The sequence below is a fragment of the Rousettus aegyptiacus genome, unplaced genomic scaffold (assembly GCF_014176215.1).
Source record: "Rousettus aegyptiacus isolate mRouAeg1 unplaced genomic scaffold, mRouAeg1.p scaffold_m13_p_1, whole genome shotgun sequence".
In the NCBI taxonomy this organism is placed as follows: domain Eukaryota; kingdom Metazoa; phylum Chordata; class Mammalia; order Chiroptera; family Pteropodidae; genus Rousettus; species Rousettus aegyptiacus.
Genome location: NW_023416284.1, coordinates 146,145,293 through 146,167,494, shown reverse-complemented (window position 1 = coordinate 146,167,494; position 22,202 = coordinate 146,145,293). Strand labels below are relative to the sequence as shown.

Sequence of the window (22,202 nt, the reverse complement as noted above, 5' to 3'; positions counted from 1 at the left end):
ATATTAAATGGTAATTAATGTAGCTATTTCCATAAAGCCTCACAAGCATTATTTCTCCTTATTTTGTAGGCTTTGAATCCCAATCAGGGCAGGTCAGGGAAAACAGGTGAGTGGGAGATATCATGAATCTGCTTAGAGCACCAGGAGTCAAGGACATCAAAGTGTTTATGAAGAAGGCTTTTCTAACTTCCAGGGTTCATCTCAAACACCCTTACTACTAAAATGTAGACTTCATCAACTAACTATAAAATCTTTAGGTTATCTAGTATTTAATCATGTATACTATTTAAAAAAAATACATCCACAGAAAACTTTCTGAATGTTACTAGACAATCGATTAAGCAAACTTTTATTGAAGCTTAAATTGTGGTACAGAAATACATTTCAACTGATTTAAGTCCAACACCACGAAGAGAGAAATTATGGCACCAGAATTTTCCCTCTTCTATCATACACACTAAGATTAATTTAAATTACTGTTTAATCTACATTTTTCTAGGCTTTGTTCCATATAAATTTTTGCAGTTTTTCAACATTAGAAATATTGAATCTATTAGGGAAAAGAAAATTAGACCTCAAGCCAACAAATGTCATCAAATCTACTGGGACACTGTTCAAGAACAAAATCCACTTTGAGCACTGGTCCTCTAAACAGCACCAAAACATTAGGTACTGTGTACACTAATTATAGAATCAAACTGATCCATTGATTGAAAGTTTCTTCAATGAAACTTTGAATCAAGAACATGCTTAAAATAAAAGTCAAAAGTGTTCCAACCACTTGATTTCAAACCAAGTAGATTTTGCTTAAAAACACTAAAAAAAAAAGTGTTTTGTTTATAAATACGGAAGGAACAAAAACATCACTGCATCAATCCAGAAAGAATTAAAAAAAATTTTTGAGGACAAGAATACAAAATATAGTCAACTTTGCTGTTTTCTAGGCTGCTCAAATCGTACAGTATTTGCAAATATAGCTAAAAGATGCCAACTCTTGAAAGCCTGTATTTCTTGTCATTTCCCACTGGCCACTTTGGAATTTTATGTTTCATAGACAGCATTCTATTATTTCACTATGTATGTCTGAATAACCTGAACAGCTAGCTCTCATTCTGGACAGTCACTCACATGGATCCTGTGAAACCATGGTAAAATATCACCAGTAAGAGGAACAGATGAAGTCAGAACACTATCACGTGCATTACGAAGTCACAGAACTTCAAGTCACAAGATGGCAGACATTGATTCTGCTGTGAACTAAACTTTATGGTATACTATTAATGGAAATTAGAGGAAATGACTGCTAAAGTAAAAATTAAGGTGAATGATCTAAGCTGACTTGACTTACGGAATCCAGTACCTGTATCTGAAATCTCCTTGCTAAAAAATTGTGATAAAAAATTTTGTACTACTTACTTAGCAAGTAGTAAAAACATGGGACTCATGTGAAGCTAATTCTTATTTACTGGGGAGCACAGAATGGCATGCAGTTCCCATATAGTTCTGCCAGTATATCTTAATATTCATCTATGTGTCTTCCTTGCTAAACAATAGTTTGTCACTATCTTCCAAACTAATGCCAATTAAAAAAAAAGCCAAACTCCCTTGACCTTAAAAGAAAATTAAAACTAGAGTCTACCCTCCTTTCCCCTCTGGGGTATAATATTAGTATAAACCCAGTGTAAAAGTGTATTGCTTTATTGGGGGCAGGGAGACACCATGGTGAGGAGTGAAATCAATTAAAGGAATACAAGCACAGGAAGCAATAATGTTAAAAAAGTAATACACAAAATGGATAGCCCAATCATTTTCTTAAGAGGACTGACTCATGGAAGAAAAACTTTAATTGCTGTTGCAAAAAACACCTGTATGAAGTAGAAATTGATTTCAGTAACATTAGTAGAGAATTTGTTCTAGAAACTGGAGGTAACTGGATGCAATATCTTGGCAGCAATTTAATAAACAGTCCCGGATAGTTAGGCTGAGGCCAATACCTAAGGAGGACGAAAGCCTTGTCTGTGGGGAATTTTGGAGGATACCTGGAGGAATATTACACTGTGCATAAACCAAATTGAATTTTTGTCACAAGTGTTGTAAAGTTTTATACAGTAAAAGTTTTTTTCTACATGCACTTCAATTTCACAGCAAGAGTGGCATAGGATATCTAAACACAGAAGAGAGCATTCATGCAAGATATCTAACTCCTTGATATAATAATGCATACAATTCAAAATGATTACACTATCATTACATCTAGGGCTTTCTGCAACTACAAGGTGGTGGTTATGGAAAGCATGGCCCCCAGTACCAATATCTAAAAAGCAGCCACCACCTTCTTCTATGTGTGTTCTCTTTTTGCGTTTTTTCTTCATTTTTCTTAATCAACTCTGCTGTTGCTGCTTCTTAGCAAAACTGGTAAAAACAAAGTTGTAATCATTGAACATAGCACTCTGGCAATCAAGACGTTTAAAACCTTCAATCTTCTGGGGCGAAGAAAGCACTGTGCGACATTTAGAACTCTGGGCAAAAAAATTAAATAAACTATTAGTGCTTCCAAACTGCAGAAGTTTTTGCAAACAAAATTGTCACACCATAAATATTTAAGACTACAATTTTACTGTAACTGTGGCACTTGAATATTTTAACTGCTTTCTTATGGGCTGAATAAAGAGCATTTATGTACTCTCCTCCCCTCACCCCCAGCCTCCACCCACCCTAACCCCAGGCCTGTCAACAGAGAAAATAAAAAGGACAGGAGGAGCCCATCAATTAGGCTAGATATAAAACAAGACAACAGAAGTCTAATGAAACATGTAAAGTTTCTCATCTTAATAACACCTCAACTAGTCATACCTCTGAGTATCTATGTGCCATTTTAGAATATATTTTACAACATGCCTCTCTATCCTTATTTCGTGGAAGATTTTATTGTCTGTCAAAAATAAAACAAATTACCTGATTTACAAACAAGGTGGTCACAAATTTTCCTGGCTTGAAGACTTCCACAACTTTCCTGATCAGGTCATCATAGGAGGTCTGACTTAAGTTTGTTTCAAAGCTAACATAAGAAAATTCTGGTTCTGGAGTGATGTGAATAGTCCAATAAGTTCCCTTAGAGAAATAGTTTTGTATTAATAATGGAAAAGGCACATTTAAATATTATTTAAAAATTTAATCTGTACATTACTTAAATATTTAATTTGTACATTATTACTTACATCCGATTTCATGCCATTCATTGAATACCCACAAGGATTGAACATTGTGGCATCAATGACAGAACCTGGTATCAGGTCACGAATTCCACTCTCCTGGAAAGAAGGCAAAAGAATGAATTAAATACGAATTTAAAAATTAAACCAAGTGAGTTAAATAATATACTTCAGTCCCCAAGCAGAATCCAGAATTATTAAAAATGCTTACACGAGTGACATCCTTTGCAGTAACACCATCTTTCATGTAGAACTGGTCCATAACTGCTGGGTCAAGCTCACTCATCAGAATTTCCAGGGTTTGATCTGGCTGACTGATTACCCTACTCTCTGGGAAATCCAAAGTATATAAGTACCTATATAAAAGGGAAAAAATTGTTTCCAAAAATGACAACTGAAAGTTTAAAGTAAACCTTATATACATATATATATAAAAAAACTCCATGAATTGTGTCCAACATACCAACAGTCAGAATTCATACGTCCCATACAATATGCTGCTCCATCTGTTGGGGGAGGAGAATGTAAAATAAATACAACGAGATCCATTTAATAGAATGGCTACTTCTCATCCTTCTCACAGTTAGGATGATACTACTTGCCTCCTATCAGAAATACCAGTGAAGGGAAATATAAGTAAATGGGTGAATTCACAAGTAGGCAGGATTCCCTCTATCATCCTTAAAATTATATATTTTTTACTAGCTGTCATTTAGAGATACACTTCAGTCACTGAGTCAGCCTAAAGGATGCTGAGAAAATTATGGCTCATTTTTCCCTAAAACTCCATTAGGAAATGGAATTTGGTCACCCACTTAATCTACTCTCCCAAGTAAATACAAGTCATTTTATGTAAAATACTTCCTTTTCCATATTTTTTCAAAGCCTCAATTAACATGGTAAATTAACAATTGGTAGATATTTACACTAAATTATACTCAGCACTCTCTAAGATAGCCCAGTATAGTTTCATATAAATAGATAAGAACAGAAATCTGGTTTTCCTTTAAAATGATGCCTGAGTGACTTTGTCAAGTTATTAAAATCATCCTAGCTTTTCAGCCTCGCCTGGGATATAAGAATGTTAGAGAACCATTAGTGTCCTAACCTTGAAGCTCAAAAAGGAAGGTCTATAAATAAAAGCTTAGTAAATGGGTGGAAGAAAATCTTGCCAGTTTTGTTTAAGTCACATTATGATCTCACTGTGTTGGTCATTTATAAGTCAGCTCAATTCCTGTATAGAATACTGGACTAGTGTCTCAGCACAGGATTATGAAGCCGCTGGATGAAGGGGATCATAGCCTTCATAACCACTAAGTTAGATATAAATCAGAGCAAGCAACTAGATGAAGATGAATAATGCTTCTAGCAGGTGACCAATTCCTTAACTTTCTTCATCATTTCGACACTGATCTGAGGTGCACACACACACACACACACACACACTCTCTCTCAAATTTGTGATCAGCTATTATTGAAACATTTATCTAAATTGCATAATGTACATTTACATGTATATACACCTTTATATATAAAAAAGATCTCTGAAAGGATATAACCTCTAACTTTAATAAAACCAAGTTTCAATTCTATTTATCTAAACTTACTTGGGAAAATTGCATTAAGAAACTCTATTTCTTCCTGGAAATTCCGGTGTGGGTACCCTTGGTGAGACGGCTTCATGAAATTCTTACGAGAATAAAAGAAGCTCTAAAAGATAGATAGGTAACTTAATCAACCATTTTCTACATATACATGTCAAAATCAAAGCTCTATCTCTACAAATATTTTCCTTAATATTTAACAATGTTTTCCCTTTAATATGCTTAATGGATATGCAATCTTGTGCTGGCTGACAAAAATGAAGGCCACTGTGTCAGAGAGCAAGGTTTCAGACCAATATCCATGAGTTAATATTATATAGAGGAACTGTTTTTAAGCTATGGAGCAGTCTCAATAGAGTATTAATAATGTAGAGTGACTAGTCAATGAGTTTCTAGAAACTAAAAAATGCCCAATCTACTGATGATGGGTCATGACAACTGTAGAGACAAGGTACAATTGTCTAGAGCAGTGGTTCCTAATCTGAGTTTTTAAATAGGCGTGCAATCAAACATTTCATGGGAGAACATATGTACATTAAATTTCAAGAGTCAGTGATTCAAAAATTAAGAATTTATTGCTTTAGATTCCTTATAAGAATCAATAAATTAAAAACTGTTTTGGGTTCCACTAACAAGATATCCTTTGCCCTAATCAAGTGAAATATTAAAATCCAACATCTGTTCACCAAACGATATAAGGCATAAGCATAAACACCTTAAGTCTTGAATGTTATCAGAATTTAACTCAATACTGTCTGTTGCTTCTTAACATAATCGATTCTTCATTATGAAGACTGAATAGTTTTTCTTGCTTTCCCTTCTTCGTTTCTTTATCATTCATATTAACATATCAAGGAGTTAACTATTAAATATGTCTGGTTTCTTCATTTCTTTCTCTCATTTGGATTATATCTTGACTCATTTTCTGCCTCCTCCATACTCTGCTGTTCTTGATCAGCAGGAAGAATGATCTTTTCTCGTGGTGTGCCCACCCTTACCTATTATAACTGAAGCAGTAAGCAGAAAAATGTATTTACAGATTTATTCAGAACCCTTAATTTGTGCCTGGAAAAAAAAAAAGATAAAATATTTTCTGAGTACTTACTTGAATTGAGTCAAACCCACTGTAATCCCTAGCAAGTTTCAACAGGGGAACCAGTGCTTTCAGCAAGAGGGTGGTACCACATGTCTTCAAAATGAAACGTCTCTTGGAGACAAACATGCTACTCTCACTGCAATTGAAAAAAAAAAATCACATAATGCTGTTTATGTACCATTGAGATGCAATTAATCTATTATAAACTATCACTCAATTTTTGGCTAGTAATTTTAAATGTTAAGATCTCAAGGAAGCAATTAATGCACTATAGTATCCTTCCTCTTGTTATATAAAAATCAGTTTAATGTTCTAGAATCCACAGAAACAGGCCTTAAATTAGGTATAAAGCACCATTAATTCATTATGTAAACCCTCTTTTACTAAAATTTTCCTCCTCATCTCACCTATCCTAGGACATTATTTACTAAATTCATACTTTACTTCATTTTGCACTACCCACGCACATGTATTCTGTAGTCATCTCTTTACTTCTTACATTAGATAATAAACTCCATGAAGAAAGGAATGTGTTTTTATTTACCTTTCTATCCCTAGGGCCTGGCACATAAACACTTGATAAACATCTGTATGTGCCAAACGCAAGCATATTAAGAAGCAAGCACCTTAAGGACCTTATTCAATCCAAGGCCTATTATAATATGTATCAGAAAACTTCATTGTTTTTCTAGAATAAATTAACTTTCTACCTATAAAAAGGTTGAATAGCTTTCTTCTGTTATGTACAGCAATCCTATTTGTATGGTGGAGTCAATTTCCGCCTTGCGTGAAGTTCTGGTATTTAGAGGCATATACTAAAACGAAGACCTGAGGTTGAAGGTAAAAGAACAATGCCATTCTACCCTCCTTTACAGATACTCCCTGCTAACTACAAGGAAGTACAGACGGCAACAACCTTGAAGAGCTTTTAGACAAGACTTCAAAACCTACTGCCTAGGGACACCTGAAATAAACGTTTTATTTTATGTCATATTTTTAAAAATAAGGTAAAAATGATCATGGAACTGAGGTCCAGAAGAACAATTTGCTATTTTATGTAAAGTATGATTCAAACTGAAATCGGTTAGCTAACACTTGTTTTAAAGGACTTACCTGAGTACATAAGCTTCCTGCTTGTCAGTTTTTGTCACACTTATGATTGAACATTGCACATCCTTCAAAAGTATGTCCCACTCGGATCTATTATTTAACCAAAAAGGGAATTAATTTGTAACAGTACTTGCCTCCTCTCATAAAAATTATCAAGTTCTCAAACTTAGAGTTTCCCGATGATTAACACTGCATATTTTATATTTATCAGTGCATTCTTGTTCTAGCTTCTCTTACGAATACCAATATTTAGCTTTGTTTCAAAACTGTCTATATTTACAAATCCGATAAATAAGACAATGTGTTTTGCTATATATGAAAAACGATAAAAAAAGCAAACCAGAAAATTAGAAATTATATTTATATTTACTAAGAAAAGACAAGTAGACAAAATGTGAATAAGCCATGTACAAAGGAAATTCGGAAGGCTCATAAACCGAGAAAAACATTACCTCTCGCTAGTTAAGTGATTAAAGAAAAGTAAGTTAAAATGAGATACCGTTTTTCTGCTATCAAATTGGCAGCTAAGTACAATACTCAGTGGTGTCTAAGAGTCAAGAAACATGGTCAAAAAAATGAAAAATGCCTTTGGATGGTCATTCAACAGTGAAAGCATACACATAAGATCTTGGGAACACAATGCAGCCCAGCCCATTAGTAAGATGGGAAATGCCTATTTCAACAAAGTGAAAAGTCTATAATACAGGCAATAGAGAGCAAGATGAAAAGTTATATGGCCATAACTCAGTAAGCTTGTCATAATTTACTTGACTGACACCTAAGGAAGTATTTCCTTTTTAGTATGTCCACTATAAATGAAAACAAACAAACAAACAAAAACAAAAAACATAACAGTTCCACGAGACATCTTAAAATAATCAGATCAAAGGCTAAAAATGTTTTAAAGCTCTTACTACTTGGTAGGTTATTCTTCTATATCCAAGAAAATGACATAGTATGGGTTAAGTTTTCTTTTCCAGTTAAGACCTTTGTTAAGAGAAATCCTCAACAGCATAGCCAGCATAAAAACGTATATTAAAAAGCAAACACAGTACCAATCAATCTTGTGGAACTACGTTTCATCATTTTGACAAAAGGAACTGATACTGGCCCAATGAGCAACTGCATCCACAATCACAGAAGCAGTTAATTCCTAAGATGGGTACATCAGTTAAACTGAATAGTACTGAGACCCATTTGAAAAATTTAAAAGACTTTGGCTTGCTCATGATTATAGAGCTTATTTGTCCATAACTTAACCAATTTTTAAAAAAGAGCTAGCAATTATTTCTTTTTAAAAGGTGACAACAATTGCTTGAAAAAAAAGTACATATTAGACTAGGCTATATATTTGCGGTTTTGAATTTTAAAAATGGTACAATTAGTTGTTTAAGGAAGAAAAGTCACAATTAAGACTGAGTTCTGAGTAACACAAACATATTGTTTTAATCCTCTTACTTTAGATAGCCAAGCAATAGCTTCGCGTTTCAGATTTCTAAGACGCAAAGTTCACTAATGTACAAATAACTTTCAGAACCAAAGGTATTTCAATCCCACAAATAGTATGCTTTAATGCAAAAAGAAATAATCAGACCTAAAGGAAAACATGGTTTTTGTTTTTTTTAAAAACGCCTACAGCACCTGCTCTTCCTAGGTGGTCTCCCATCCAAGTACTAACCAGGCCCGACCCTGCTTATCTTGTGAGATCAGACGAGGTCGGGCATGTTTATAACATGGGGCTTTTATAGAAGCTATTGACTTTTTTGCTTTGTGACAGTCCTTACAATTACTCCTGGGCTTGGCTTCTTTACCTGGTGGGTAATAAAACTCACTTCACAAGACTGACAAGATTAAATCACATAACACGTATCAAATTTACCTACTAGATGATAAGAATTCAAAAACTGAAGATTTTCCAATAATGCTACCTGCTAATGTCATTACCTACTGACTTTCCATTAAAATTCAGCACTCTTGCAAATACTTTATTCCACCCACCGGATATTCTAATGAATCCTTTCCTATCATACCTTCTCAGTAATATTCACTATTTATAACACTCCCTCCTCCCAGTTTTATTACAATCCAATTGATATATATCAATTGTTGTATAAGTTCAAGGTATATGGCATAATAGTTTGACTTAATGTATATTGTGAAATGATTACAAGCTTAGTTAGCATCCATCATCTCATACAGATTCAATAAAAAGCAAAAAGAAAAAGAAAAAAAAGAAAAAAAAGAAAAACTTTTTCCTTGTGGTGGGAAAAGGTTTACTCTTAGCATGCATATACATCAGACAACAGAGTTAACTATAGTTATGTTAACACTTTTAAATATGCTCCATTGGCTGAGCTAGATAGACAGGATAACAAACTTTTTCTTTTCTTGTATAACTTTGTTTTATCTGGATTTAAAAGCTGTCTTGCCTTTTCACTTGCTTCTGTTTTCTATACACTTATCCGAATTTATCCTCAGATGTTCCCCCAACTGTCTCCTTTCAACATTTCCTTAATATGAGTCTAGACCAAGAATAGGATACTAAGAATTAGCTCATCAGGTCTATGCACATGAATAGGGCTTGTTTTACTATGGGCCTCTATACAGGACAGGGTATTCTGACTGGGCTGTTATCACTGGGGAACTAATGTCATCATTTTCCATCTAAGATCACCAAATATTCCATTCTCTTGCCTAAAGAACGTTAGGATTCGTGGTAGACAAAAGAGGGTAAAGGGCTAGGAATCTCACGCTCAGTATAAGCTTTGACTTTGTTTTAGGGGTGGTGATTGTATTCCTCCACAATAATAATAGGAGCCTCGATTTCAGAAAGATCATGTTTTACTCTCTCCAGAAAATAAACTATTATCTAATCTTCATATCACCCAGCATCCCCCTTTTCCTCTGACTTGACAAATTTCATAATATAAATTAAAACAATCTAATAATAAAATGAATCCTATATTGAAGAATATATTGATAACTAAATCAATCTATCCCTAATCTCTGTACTTCAGTCAAGCTATGCTTTCCCGCAAACTATTCTCTCTCTCTAAAATTAGGTGCCATAAACTTGTTCACTCAAATCAAGGCATTGGAGGGTGAAAGAGAACATTATAATTATACTGAGACAACAATGTGAACTTTGACGTTCTGGGTACTGTTAGAACAGATTTCACCCTTGTCCTCAGCCCCATTCTTCCAGCTCAAGTCACCCCACTATCCCCACTAGATCAAATCTATCATGAAAAGGTTTTAAAACTCAGAATACTTGCCAAAGTATTTTATTTGTGCAGCTATTTTTGTATTTACATCAATCCCACTAGAATCATTCTATATAGTTAGGAATTGTTTTTATTTTTTCTTTCCTCAGTGCCTAGACTAGTTCATAACAGGCCTTCGAATATATGAATCTGGCAATAAGTAATTGCTCTAATTAGCTCTATGGACTTGCTGGAAACCCGTAAACAATCTTAAATTTTAAAAGATCTAAAACTATTGTTACATGACCCTTTACTACTTTTTTTATTTTAATGGGTACCATAATAACTCAGGCATTTAGAGGGAACGTTTTTGAATAGACTTAAAGATTCTTTTGACGGAATTATCCTGTCGACTAACTAGAGATTATATATTCCACTTGAATTCTATTTTAATCTATATAAATGAAGCTTACTCTTTTCACTGCCAAATAACTCAGTTGCTATAGAACCCATTCATTATAAGGAACCTAAATGTAGATTATTTTCTCAAATATTTTTATACAATACACTTTTCTTTCTCAGATTCTTCTGATACAAAATGTTGAGCTTTCTGGTTTGTCCTGCAAATCCCTCGGGTTCTGTTCATTCCTGCCCCCGCCTCCAATCTTTTCTGTTGTTCTGACTGGATAATTCTGACTGACCTCACTCACTCTTCTATCATCTCCATTCTACTGAAGCCCATACACGGTTAACTTTTTTACTCTAGCAGTTATTATTTGTTATATTTTTAAGTTGCACTTTCTATTTCTCTAATACTTTATTCTTTCTTTTCATTTTAAGAGTATTCACTCTGAGGAAATGGTTATGATAGCTGCCTTTAAATCTTGATCTGCATCACAAGGTTGGTGCTTGCTGTCTTTTCCTTTGAGGGATGCTGAGAATTCCCTGGTCATTCGAATAATCGAGTAATTTATAATGGTATCTTGAATACTTCGATGTTATAAAATTTTAAATTTTATTTAAATCCTATGGAGCATGTCAATTTTTAAAAATTGTTTTAGCAGACAACTGAAATGGTTAAGGTTCAGTCTTCAGGTTCTTATCCAACTTCTCTATAGGTTATGTTGCGTTTTCGGTTCAGTCAGGAAAGACTGCATGCACTGGTATTCAAGTTTGTCCTCCTTTACGTGCTACTCAGTGCCCAATCTGGGACTGGGAGGTGACCTATCAGTTTTCAAGGCCTTCGATATGCTGTCTAGGGTCAGACTAATACATGAGCAGCTGAGAGTGTTCATATAAATCTTTATAGAATCACTTTCTCATCTTGCTCCTCTCCATAACTGCCCTGATAATTTTTGGCTCAGGGGCAGGAGCAGCAGAGCAGCGAAGCTTCTTGGTCCTCTGGCTAGAAAAGCCAAGGCTTTATTTCCTCCGCTCTGCAGCAAGCTGCCTGTGACTGTTCCTCTCCGGCCAAATGGGGCAGTGATAAAGGGAAAAGAAGCAACAGGGATAGCCCTCTTAGGATCACAGTTCCTTTGGTCAGAAAGGGTCCCCCCTTTTCCTTAGAGTTTAGGTATCTGCCTGGTCACAACTACTGCAGATAAATACTGTGGCAAGAGGGGAAAAAAGCAAAGCACCAGAAAAACAAAAACGGATACCTCCCCCCACCCGTGCGCACACACCACTCTCTGATCCAAAGGGGCCCTCTTCTTTCTGTCTTTGCAGACCAGAAAAAGAGGACCCTTTAGAGCTCTTTTTGTTTGTACCTGGTGTGCAGCCTTTGAGACCACCTCAGGAGATGTCAGAGGATAAAAGAAACAGGAAATCAAGCTGTTTCAGTGGTATTTTGGGTTTTGGTTTCCTTCTCCCATTCACCTGCTAACATTTACTTTTTAGAATCCTCAACTGCGCCATGCATTCTGTCCAGAGCTTTTAGTTGAATTTAGCAAGCAACACAGCAAGCAGAGTGTGCTTTTTTCACCTTAATGGAAACCACAATGCTCTTGTAACTTCATTCATCATTAGTTAATAAACTCCACAACCAAACTTCCTTACCTAATAGAAGCCCTCAAGCAGTCTGTATTTTGCCGAAGCCACAGTATAAAAGAAAGCAATTGCTTTAAAACACCCTAAGACAAACAGTTGGATGGTCTACCAACCAAGTGATTATAAAGCCAATCCTAGGAGAGCTGCTAGACTCAACAACATAAAGGGGCAAGAAAGATATGAGAAACATAACCGAAGAAGTTAATACAATGAATACTACACATGTACAACCAGCTAAGAATTACAACAAATTATTCTATCACATTTCTGTGGGAAAAACAAGCCTCTTTTTATAAATAAAGCTCTATTGGATCCTAGCCACACCTACTCTGTGGCTGCTTTCTCCCTTTAAGGGGAGAGCTGAGTGGTTGCAACAGACTGCCTTACAAAATTTACGATTTACTCTCTAGTCCTTTACAGAATGTTTGTTGACTCCTATTTTAAAGGTTTTCAGTGCCCTGCTTTATGTCCAAATTTAATGATTAAAAAAAAGGGGGGGTGGGGATTTTCTAAATCACATCTGTGATTTCAAAGTGAGATAGTATCAATTTAGAATGTCACAGCAGAGCTCAGTATGGTGGAAAGTGTCTGTGATTTGTTGCCAGACACACTAACACCTAGACTGAGAATCACTAGTCAATAATATAAACTATTTTATAAAATTGGTCTTTTTGTCACTCACTGATATTTTACTTCAGTTTAAAATACAGATGAGTTCAATAAACCATAAACTGATAAGCAGAACAAGGAAGACAATTTTGGAGTGGATTATATACTATTGATTTAATGTTGGAAAATATGCAAAAGGTATTCAAAGTGTTACACAATTGCAAGGTGCTATAAAACACAACAAAATTCACAGATACACCAAAATATTCCAACTTGAAGTACACTTTCTTCACTCAAATGCCGCCATCTCCTCACTAGTCTAACTCAGTGGGGTTCTCAACTGGGGATGACTTTGACACCTAGAAAATGTTTGACAATATCCAGAGACATTTTTGGTTGTCACCCTTGGAAAGGGGTGTTGTTGCTGGCATACAGTGGGTAGACACCAGGGATGCTGCTATTCCATATAGTACCGTTACCCACAATAAAAAGTTATCTAGCCCATATGTCAACAATGCAGAGGTTGAGAAAACCTAATTAACTTAAACCTAAGTCAGGTCCTGATAAGTGATCCTAAAGAAATTATATGCTCTTTACTATTAATCACAGTACATGAACTGAAGATTTTAGTCACTAGGTTTGAAAAACAAAATATTAATGGCAAACCATATTTTATATTTAAAGCTTTCTTAAGAGTCTGTGGTCTAATAAAAACAGAACAAATTGGGGTGCTTACAGGAAAACATACAATTAAAATGACAAGCAAGACTTCAGCATCATCTGATTCCTTAAGACCTGAAATGGTCAAATGACTACATTTTTTAATATAAAAAGTAAATGCCTCAGGTCAAATGACCTTGTGACAAAGGTCCAAGACTGCACAATTGGGAAAAAAGTGTATTGATCAAATGATGTTGGGAAAAGTGGAAATCCATAAAAAAGAATGAAGCTGGACCCTTACATTACATCATATATAAAAATTAGCTCAAAATGGATTAAAGACTTAAAACTACAAATCTCCTAGGAGAAAATATAAGAAAAGCTTGACATCCGATTTGGCAATATTTTCTTGGTTACAACACAAAGACCACAGGCAACAAAACTACAAACTTAGTAACTTCTGTGCACAGTAAGGAAATACTTGACAGAGTGAAAGGAGAACTTTTAGAATGGGAGGAAATATTTGCAAATTGTATATCTGGTAAGAGGTTAATATCCAGAATATAAGGACCTCCAACAACAAAAACCCAATCGAAAAATGGGCAAAGGACTAAAACAGACAATTCTCTAAAAAAGATATACAAATGGCCAACAAGCACATGAATAAATGCTCTATGGCACTATTCATAAAAGAAACGTTAATCAAAATCAGGAGATACCACCTCACATCCGTTAAGATGTCTGAAAACAGAAAAAAAAATAAAATAAAAAGAAACAAGGAGGAAAGGAACTAAAAAGTGTTGGCAAGGATGTGGAGAAACTGTAATAGTGCACCTTTGGTGAAAATTACCACGTGATCTACCAATCCCACTTCTGGGTATATGTCCAAAAGAATTAAAAACAGGACCTGAAAGATACATTTACACATCCATGTTCACTGTTATTCTTAACTGTAAAGAGATGGAAGCAACTCAAATGTCTATCAAGGGATTAATCGATAATGAAAATGTATTGTATACATATAATGGATTATTCATCTTAAAGGAAAACTTATCACATGCTTTAACATGAATCTTGAGGACATCATGCTAAACAAATAAGCCAGTCACAAAAGGACAAATACTGCATGATTCCACTTATCAAAGGTACTTAAACACTCCCTATAAAATACCTAGTCAAAATCAGAGAAAGTAGAAAGGTGGCTGTCAATGGGGGAAGGGGAAAGTATTTAATAGGTAGTTTCAGTTTTGCAAGATGAAAAATGTTCCAGATATCTATTCCACAACAAAGTGCATTTATTTAATACTGAACTTTATTAAAAAGTGTTTAAAATGGTAAATCTTACCACAATTTGAAAAAATTAACGACTAAGGGAACAGAAGAGGGTTCCTGGAAGGTCTAAGAACTATTTGCGCCTGAAGAGTTAAGCTGGGTCCTATTCATGGTCCAGGTTAAACATTCCACAAGGTGGTGCCTGAAAATCTGCATTTAAAAGGCTTCCATGTAATTAGATTCCCCTAATGGATTACTTCCTTAAGGGGTAAAAATTGCTGGTTTCAGAGTTACCAAGTAATGTACTCAAATAAGCCTATTGAAAAGAGACTTCCCTCAACTGTGCCTTTAGCTAATAGCCAGTTTGTCTATGTCTTAGACTCTCCTTACTTTCAGGCCTCTATACTTCACAAGGTAGTAGCCTTTGGGTTAAAAGTATCTTAAAATATAAAAATTATCCTTCAGTAACGCCTAGGCTGACCAGAAGTTAAATTCTGTGGATACCTTCCTAGGGCAGTTAATTCAGATATCCAGAGAAATAAGTACTCTCTTTTTGTTTAAAGAAACCAACCCAGAATGCACTGTTAATTATAATCACAGTATTCTCAACATTAAATTTTTACCCCAAATTTCAATTGCTATCAGTAAAATTAATACTACATTCAGTTGATTATTATTCAAGGTGTACTTCTTAAAAAAAAAAAAAGGTGATTTGGAGATGTTCCTTCAATGTAAATTATCAATATTGCAATACTGTGCAATGATATAGTCAAATTAAGGCATGTGCTCTGGGAAAGTTAATAATACTGAAGTATGATTTACTAGCTTTTCAACTGCCCCCAATCCTTAATGCAAATTATATTTTAGCTAATAAAACAAGTGGAGAGAAAAAATAGAACATCCCACTAGTCCTAAATGTCTTTTCCAACACTAACATTAGAGATTTTAATTTTTACATTTCCATGTAACAAAATAAACTGCCTCAAACTTTCTCACAATATTCATCCTCTTCACCTCCACTAGAACTTCCCATCTGAACCCACCTCATTACTAAGGATAGTTCAGGTCTATGATAAATGCAAAAGCAAAAAGGAAAGCGTATTTTATTGTTCTGAAAGATCAAACTGAACTATCTTTTCCTCTCACCAAAATTTCTTATTTTCTAACGGACTTCCTCTCTCCTACTCCTACCCTCCCTGAAAGCTGCCGTTTCTTATAAAATACTTTAGTCCAGAATTTTAGCCCAGCAGCTCTAAGAATTCTTATACACTGATTTCTATTCAATATTCTTTTGAAATCTGAAAAATAAGTAGACAAACTTCATGTTAAACCTAAGATATAAACCCCTCTCTTTACATTTCAACTTTAAAAATCACATGAAACACGTCAGTTTTAGAACACATCATCCATTCCTTTATTTACGTGAATATGTCTGGACTACTGCTTTTCTCCAACACACTGTATTCTTCAACCTGAGCCATACCAGACAAAATTTCCCTATTAAAGACAAAAACAAAACACACACACACACCTTTCTTTTTTTTTACATGTGTCCTTTTTATCTCCCTTGAGAAATCAGTAAAAAAAATATTCTCAGTATTATGGAATTGTTTAGATTATACTCAAGGTAAATTCTACGCGACGGTCTACGGGAGGGTAGAAAATGTTTGATAGAAAAGGTGAACATTCAGGGAGAGGGTTCCAGTTTGACTTGAGGGTAGAATCAAGATCTATATACGAAAGGTAAAACAATTTTGCAGGAGAGGAACATCTTTTATTACTTTGGGATAAGCAAAAGACATCTTAAGTAGTACATAGAAACTGCTAACCATTAACGGGAAATATTCATAAATTGGACAATTAAATGTATAAGCTTCTATTTTTAAGGATATCAATAGAATACGGAAAACCACAGAGGGTGTATCTGTAACACACATTGGATAGAGAATTCATCGATAATATATTAAAAACTCCTGCGAATAAAAAAGTCATCCTCAAAAAACAGGAAAATAAACTTGAACAACCATTTCACAAAAGATATTCAAATGGCCAATAAAGATATAAAAGGAAGCTCAACTCCACTAGTCTGATGGGGAATACAAACTACCACACACCCACAATAACTAAAACTAAATAGACAATACAAAGTGTTAGATGAAGATATAGACCAATTGAATCTTCGAGCTAGATATATGCACACCCTACAACCTATCACAAGACAATGAACACCTCAATCACTCCCAAAAAGGGCCCTGCAAGCTTTCTTTATAATCCACTCTTCCCTTTACTCCATCCTCAGACAACTATTCTTCTGTCAGATTAGTACGCAGAGTTTACAGAAATCGAATTCTAGTTTTACAGAAATTAAACCTTACAGTATATGCTACTTTTTAAGAAACAGCCAAACCATTTTCAAAAGTAGTTTGTTCAGTTTTCATTCACACCAGCAGTTATGAGAATTCTGGTTCCTTCACGGCTTGTCAGGGTTTGATAACAAAATTATGCTAATCTCAAAATTAGCTGGGAAATGTCTTCCCCCTCTATTTACAAGAATGTGTGAAAAAGGTTAGAATTATTTCTTCCTTAAATGTTAGGGAAAAAACTCCAGTGAAGCCATTTGGGCCTACTACTATTCTTTGTAGGATGATTAATGCCTAACACAATTTACATAATGGTTATAGGACTATTTAAACTTTCTATTTCCTCTTGCATCAATGTTGGAAAGGTATTTTTCTGACTTTTACCAAAACATCCTTATCATTTTAATGTCTTTATAGCATGTGTAGCGATGCCCAGTTAGTATATTTGTGCCTTCTCACTCAGTGTCTTCAGAGGTTTTATAAGTTTGATATATAGTGTACGTGTTTTATTTTAGTCCAGTCTGTGAAATGTCTTTTAGCTGTGACCTTTCATCTATTTACATTTTAAAATTATTTTTAGTTTCAAGTATACAGTACATTGGTTAGACATCTATGTAGTTCATAAAACAATTCCCCCAATTACTCCCCTCTCCCCCTTGACCCTCCACCTAGCCAACATATTAATGCTAACTGCATTCCCTATGCAGTGCTCCCCTTCCACCCCCATGACCATCTATCAACTACTAATTCATACTTCTTTAACCCTTCACCCCATTCTCCCAGCCCCTCGACATTCCCTCCCCTCTGTCCATCACCAAACTTATCCACTACATTTGTCAGTTTTTGCTTAATTTGTTCTTTTTGTTCCTTATATTCCTAATATAAGTGAAATCATGTGGTATTTATCTTTCTCTAACTTATTTCACTCAGCATAAGAACCTCTAGGTCCATCCATGTCGTTGCAAATAGTAGGATTTCATTTTTTTTAAATGGCTAATATTCCATTGTATATATGAACCATAATTTCTTTATCCAATTGTGTTGATGGGCACTTAGGTTGCTTCCGTATCTTTACTATTGTAAATTACGCTGCCATGAATATTTGGGGTGCATAGATCTTTATGAATTATTGTTTTGGTTTTCTCTGGATAAATACACAGAAGTGCAATTGCTGGGTCAAAAGGTTTATCCATTTTTACTTTTTTGCGAAACATACTATTTTCCATAGTAGCTGTACTAATTTGCAATCCAACCAACAATGTATGAGGGTTCCCTTTTCTCTGCATTCTAGCCAACATTTGTTGTTTTTTATCAACTGTTTACATCGTAATGGAATTACTGAGGGTGGGGATGAGGTGAGGACAAGCAAGGATTTTCTGGCTTCCAAATTTTTATATCATTACATAAAAACAAAGTTATTAAAGATTAATTATTCTATAAGATTAATATAATGAAGCAAACTAAAATTCCCCAGTGATATTGCCTTCTCTACTTGAATAGCTAGGGTACCCTTTCATGTGTAGCCTTTTAGACTATAATCTGATAAACTTCATTCTCCAGACTTGGTTGCTAAAAAAAAAAGTGGCGGGGGGGGGGGATTTTGTCCTAAAGAACAAAGAATCAAAGATAAATACAGTAACACTTATACAGTGGCTACTATGTGTCAGTTTTTAAGTACTATATGTTTATTAACCCACTTTCATCCTCACAACTACCTCATGAAGTAGGTGCCTTTATTGTCTCATTTTACAGATGAATAAACATCACACAGCTATTAAACGTTGTTTTAATCCAAATCCTGACATTTCAGAGGCCATACACCATTTCACTATGCATACTCTCCTGGATAACCCAATATCCTTCCAAAGTCTCTGGGGGCCCACACCACTTCTCCCAGAGACCAGGCTCCAATGAACTCTTGCAAGGTATTGACTTTAGATGATTTATCTAGCATCTAATATTTTTTTCAGGTACTTTTTATCCTAGTAAATAACCTAACTAAGTTACTCTTGCTTGACAGATAAGGTCGTTGAAAATATTTCCAGAAATGTACCCAATGGCCTCCTCAGTTAAATCCAATAGACGTTTTAGTTCTCAGTTGTTCCATGGACAACAGCAGATAAGTGCTGCTAGAAACTCTCAAAACAATGGTTTAATGAATGTTAAATATCTACAAATACAAGGCACTAAATCAAACCTGACAAGAATATTGTCCTTGAGGATTTAACTTCTGCCATCACTCTAAGAGCCACACTGAAGCAAATAAAGTAATTGCTACTAATGAAAGAACAAAGTAAAAATGATTTTCAAATATTTAAAGAACGCAAGCTGCCCTTTTATAAGCCTTTCTCTCTCCCCTCCTCGATCCAGGGAACTCTTTAACCACCAAAACATATAAGCTGAAATTGACATTTCTGCCCAAGAAGTCGAGGAAGTAAAAACCCCCTTCCCTTTAGTAAGAAGGTGTCCTTACAAAGCTTCAAAACATTTAATGAGCCAGAGCGAAACAATGTTATTCATTTTATTTTAGAATTTTAAGAGATAATCCGATCACAATCTTTTACCAAATGCTTGCCATCAACACCCGGGAGTTTTCCTCATCTGTGAAATGGAGGAAATACTAAGCTTCCCCATATTGTAAGAAACGTAAACTGCTTCCTATACCATCTATCTATCTATCTATCTATCTATCTATCTATCTATCTATCTATCTATCTATCTATCTCTACACACACACATATATAAAATGCTTAGAGCTGAGCCTGGCACATAGTAAGCACTTTAAGTGTCGCATACAGCATGAAAAATGAGACCTGTGACATTTTAGCTATCACGATCCTTTTCTCCAAGAGAATCCTTCAAGACCTAATAATGCCTTAAAGTCCCGGCAGCACGTGTCCTCTTGGAATCCCTTCTCCAGTTGCTTTTTGTCAGGGACGGCGGCGAGCGCAGCCAACATTCCTGAAACGCCCATTGGCCCACACCCTGGGGCCAGGCTCTCGGTCGGGCCCAGGAGCTCATTGGTCGTCGTCTCTCAATGAAGCGGCCACGCCGGTTCCTGCGCCGCACCGCCACAGACGCTGCACTCATGTTCGAAGGAGTCTAGAAAGGCAAGGGGTGGCTAGCGGTCTGAGCACCGCCGGGTATAGGCCCGGGCACCTTCGGAACCACCTACGCTTTTACTTGCGGTTGCATTTCCCAAAACCACTAGAAGACCTCTCCTTTTCTGCGCGACTAGCCCAGCTTTCTCGCGTGACTGCCTGGGTGGGAGGCTAGGTATTATGTCCTGGGCTGGACCGGCCTCTAGACCATAAACGTAGGCAAACCTTACTCCACCCCGCAGCTCGTCAGGATCCCACCGACTCGGTAACAGGTTACACAACCCAAGGTCAAGAGACTCGGGAGCAAGCTTCTACGAGCTCCACGGCTGGCTCCCCGGGCCGCCCCGAAAAGGCTTTGGTGCAAAGCACGTTAGAGCGGCGGTGGGGCCCAGCCAATGCGACACCACTGCTCCCGCCCAATCCCCGCGGCCCGGGCGCCACATGCTACAAGCGCAGACCGCTGGCTGGAGGCCTGCTCGCCAGCCCCTGAGCCCAGGACCCAGAGGGCCCCCCTCCTATCCGCCACACACAGCGAAAATGAGTCCAGCTCAGACTCCACTCCCCAACGCGGGCACGCCCGAATTAGCGCCTGACTAAGCCCGCCGAGCCACACCTGCCGGGAGGGAGCCCGCGTGGGCCCCCCAAGACACCCCCGCCCGGGATCTCTGACAGTCAACTCCCGAGAGGAAAGTCGGAAGGCGCGGGCCACCAAATCACCCAGAGCGGCGCAGTTCGCTGCCCCGCACTCCTCGCGGGGCACGTTACCTGAGCACGCGGTGGTGCTGGCCTCCTCCCCTCCCCCCGGGCAGTACCCGGCCCGGCAACGGCGGCAAGAGAAACCGGCTCAGGCCCCGCGTGGACGGGGCCGCTCCCCCCCCAGCACCGGGGCCCGCTCTACGGCCGTCGAAACGGCCTACGACCGCGAACCTGCTTCTACCTGAACAGGCTGCGGAAACCCGGCCCCCTGATCTCCGCCCATGGCTGATGCCATCCAGGCAGAGACAGACCCCAAACCCGACTGTGGGCGAGAGTCCCGAGCACCCACCTTGGAATGGTGCGAAGATCCCCAGATCCTTGGTTTGCGTCGGGTTGCTGCCTGGAGAACCAAACCTCTAGCAGCTTCTCCGTCCCTTCGAAAAAATGTGCAGCTTCCATCACCGTGAGACTAGCGAACAACCAACAACCACAGAAAATCAACTAAATTAAATCTCTTCTCCCGCCGCTGCTGCGGATTGTTCCAGCTGTGTTACTAAAGTTCAGGTTCCTCTTTTTTTTTTTTTTGCTAAAATTTTATATTAACTTTTTTTAAAAAAAAGGATTAATAAAATTTTCCCGGCTTTTTGTGTGTGTGTGTGAGCGAAAGTTGAACGTGAGTCTGTTGGAAATAGAGGCAGATACAGTTCAGTCTCTTGTAGTCCGCTGTTTCCCCGTTAGAGAGACCAGAGCGAGCGCTAGCTAATGTCGCCGGCCATACTGTGGAAGCGAGGGAGCTGCGTGAGCAGCGAGCTTATATATCCCATCTCCCCCAAAAGGCCAGGAAGTGACGCAGCGTCCCGCCCCTGCGGCTCATAGCTACAGCCGCCTGTCAATCACCGGCCGCGGGGTTACGGCTGGCTGGCCGACGTTCTGCAAGGAACGCGGGGAGATGCCCGCCGCCGTGCAGTGGAGTTTCGCGCTGTCCCCTAGGCGGGAGATGGCGCTGTGTTGTCTGGCTGGGGATTAGGAACCTGGGGTCGAATATAGAATGGATGAAGAGAGCGCGAACGGAGTGAGGAAAGGCTGTACAGCACTGCGTAAAACAACTGGGTAGCTGAAAACATGGTGGGTCCTTACTTAGGAGGGTTGGCGGGTTTCGGCGGGGGCAGTGAGTACTGCTGGGCTGGCATGGTGGTTTTGATCCTGTGCAGTTCCCCGCGATTGCTGAGCTAC

General features: G+C 37.3%; 1 protein-coding gene across 1 annotated transcript; it reads right to left on the bottom strand.

Annotated features, from left to right (window-relative positions):
• Positions 1-316: 316 nt before the first annotated feature.
• Positions 317-21,756, bottom strand: AMD1 (adenosylmethionine decarboxylase 1). Its single transcript, XM_016137003.2, has 9 exons — positions 21,319-21,756; positions 7,026-7,112; positions 5,922-6,048; positions 4,820-4,922; positions 3,676-3,718; positions 3,424-3,568; positions 3,219-3,311; positions 2,956-3,111; positions 317-2,519 (listed from the first exon to the last, which is right to left on the bottom strand). Exons 1-9 carry the CDS (start codon positions 21,426-21,428, stop codon positions 2,382-2,384), a joined length of 1,002 nt encoding a protein of 333 aa, XP_015992489.1. The 5' UTR covers positions 21,429-21,756; the 3' UTR covers positions 317-2,381.
• Positions 21,757-22,202: the final 446 nt, after the last annotated feature.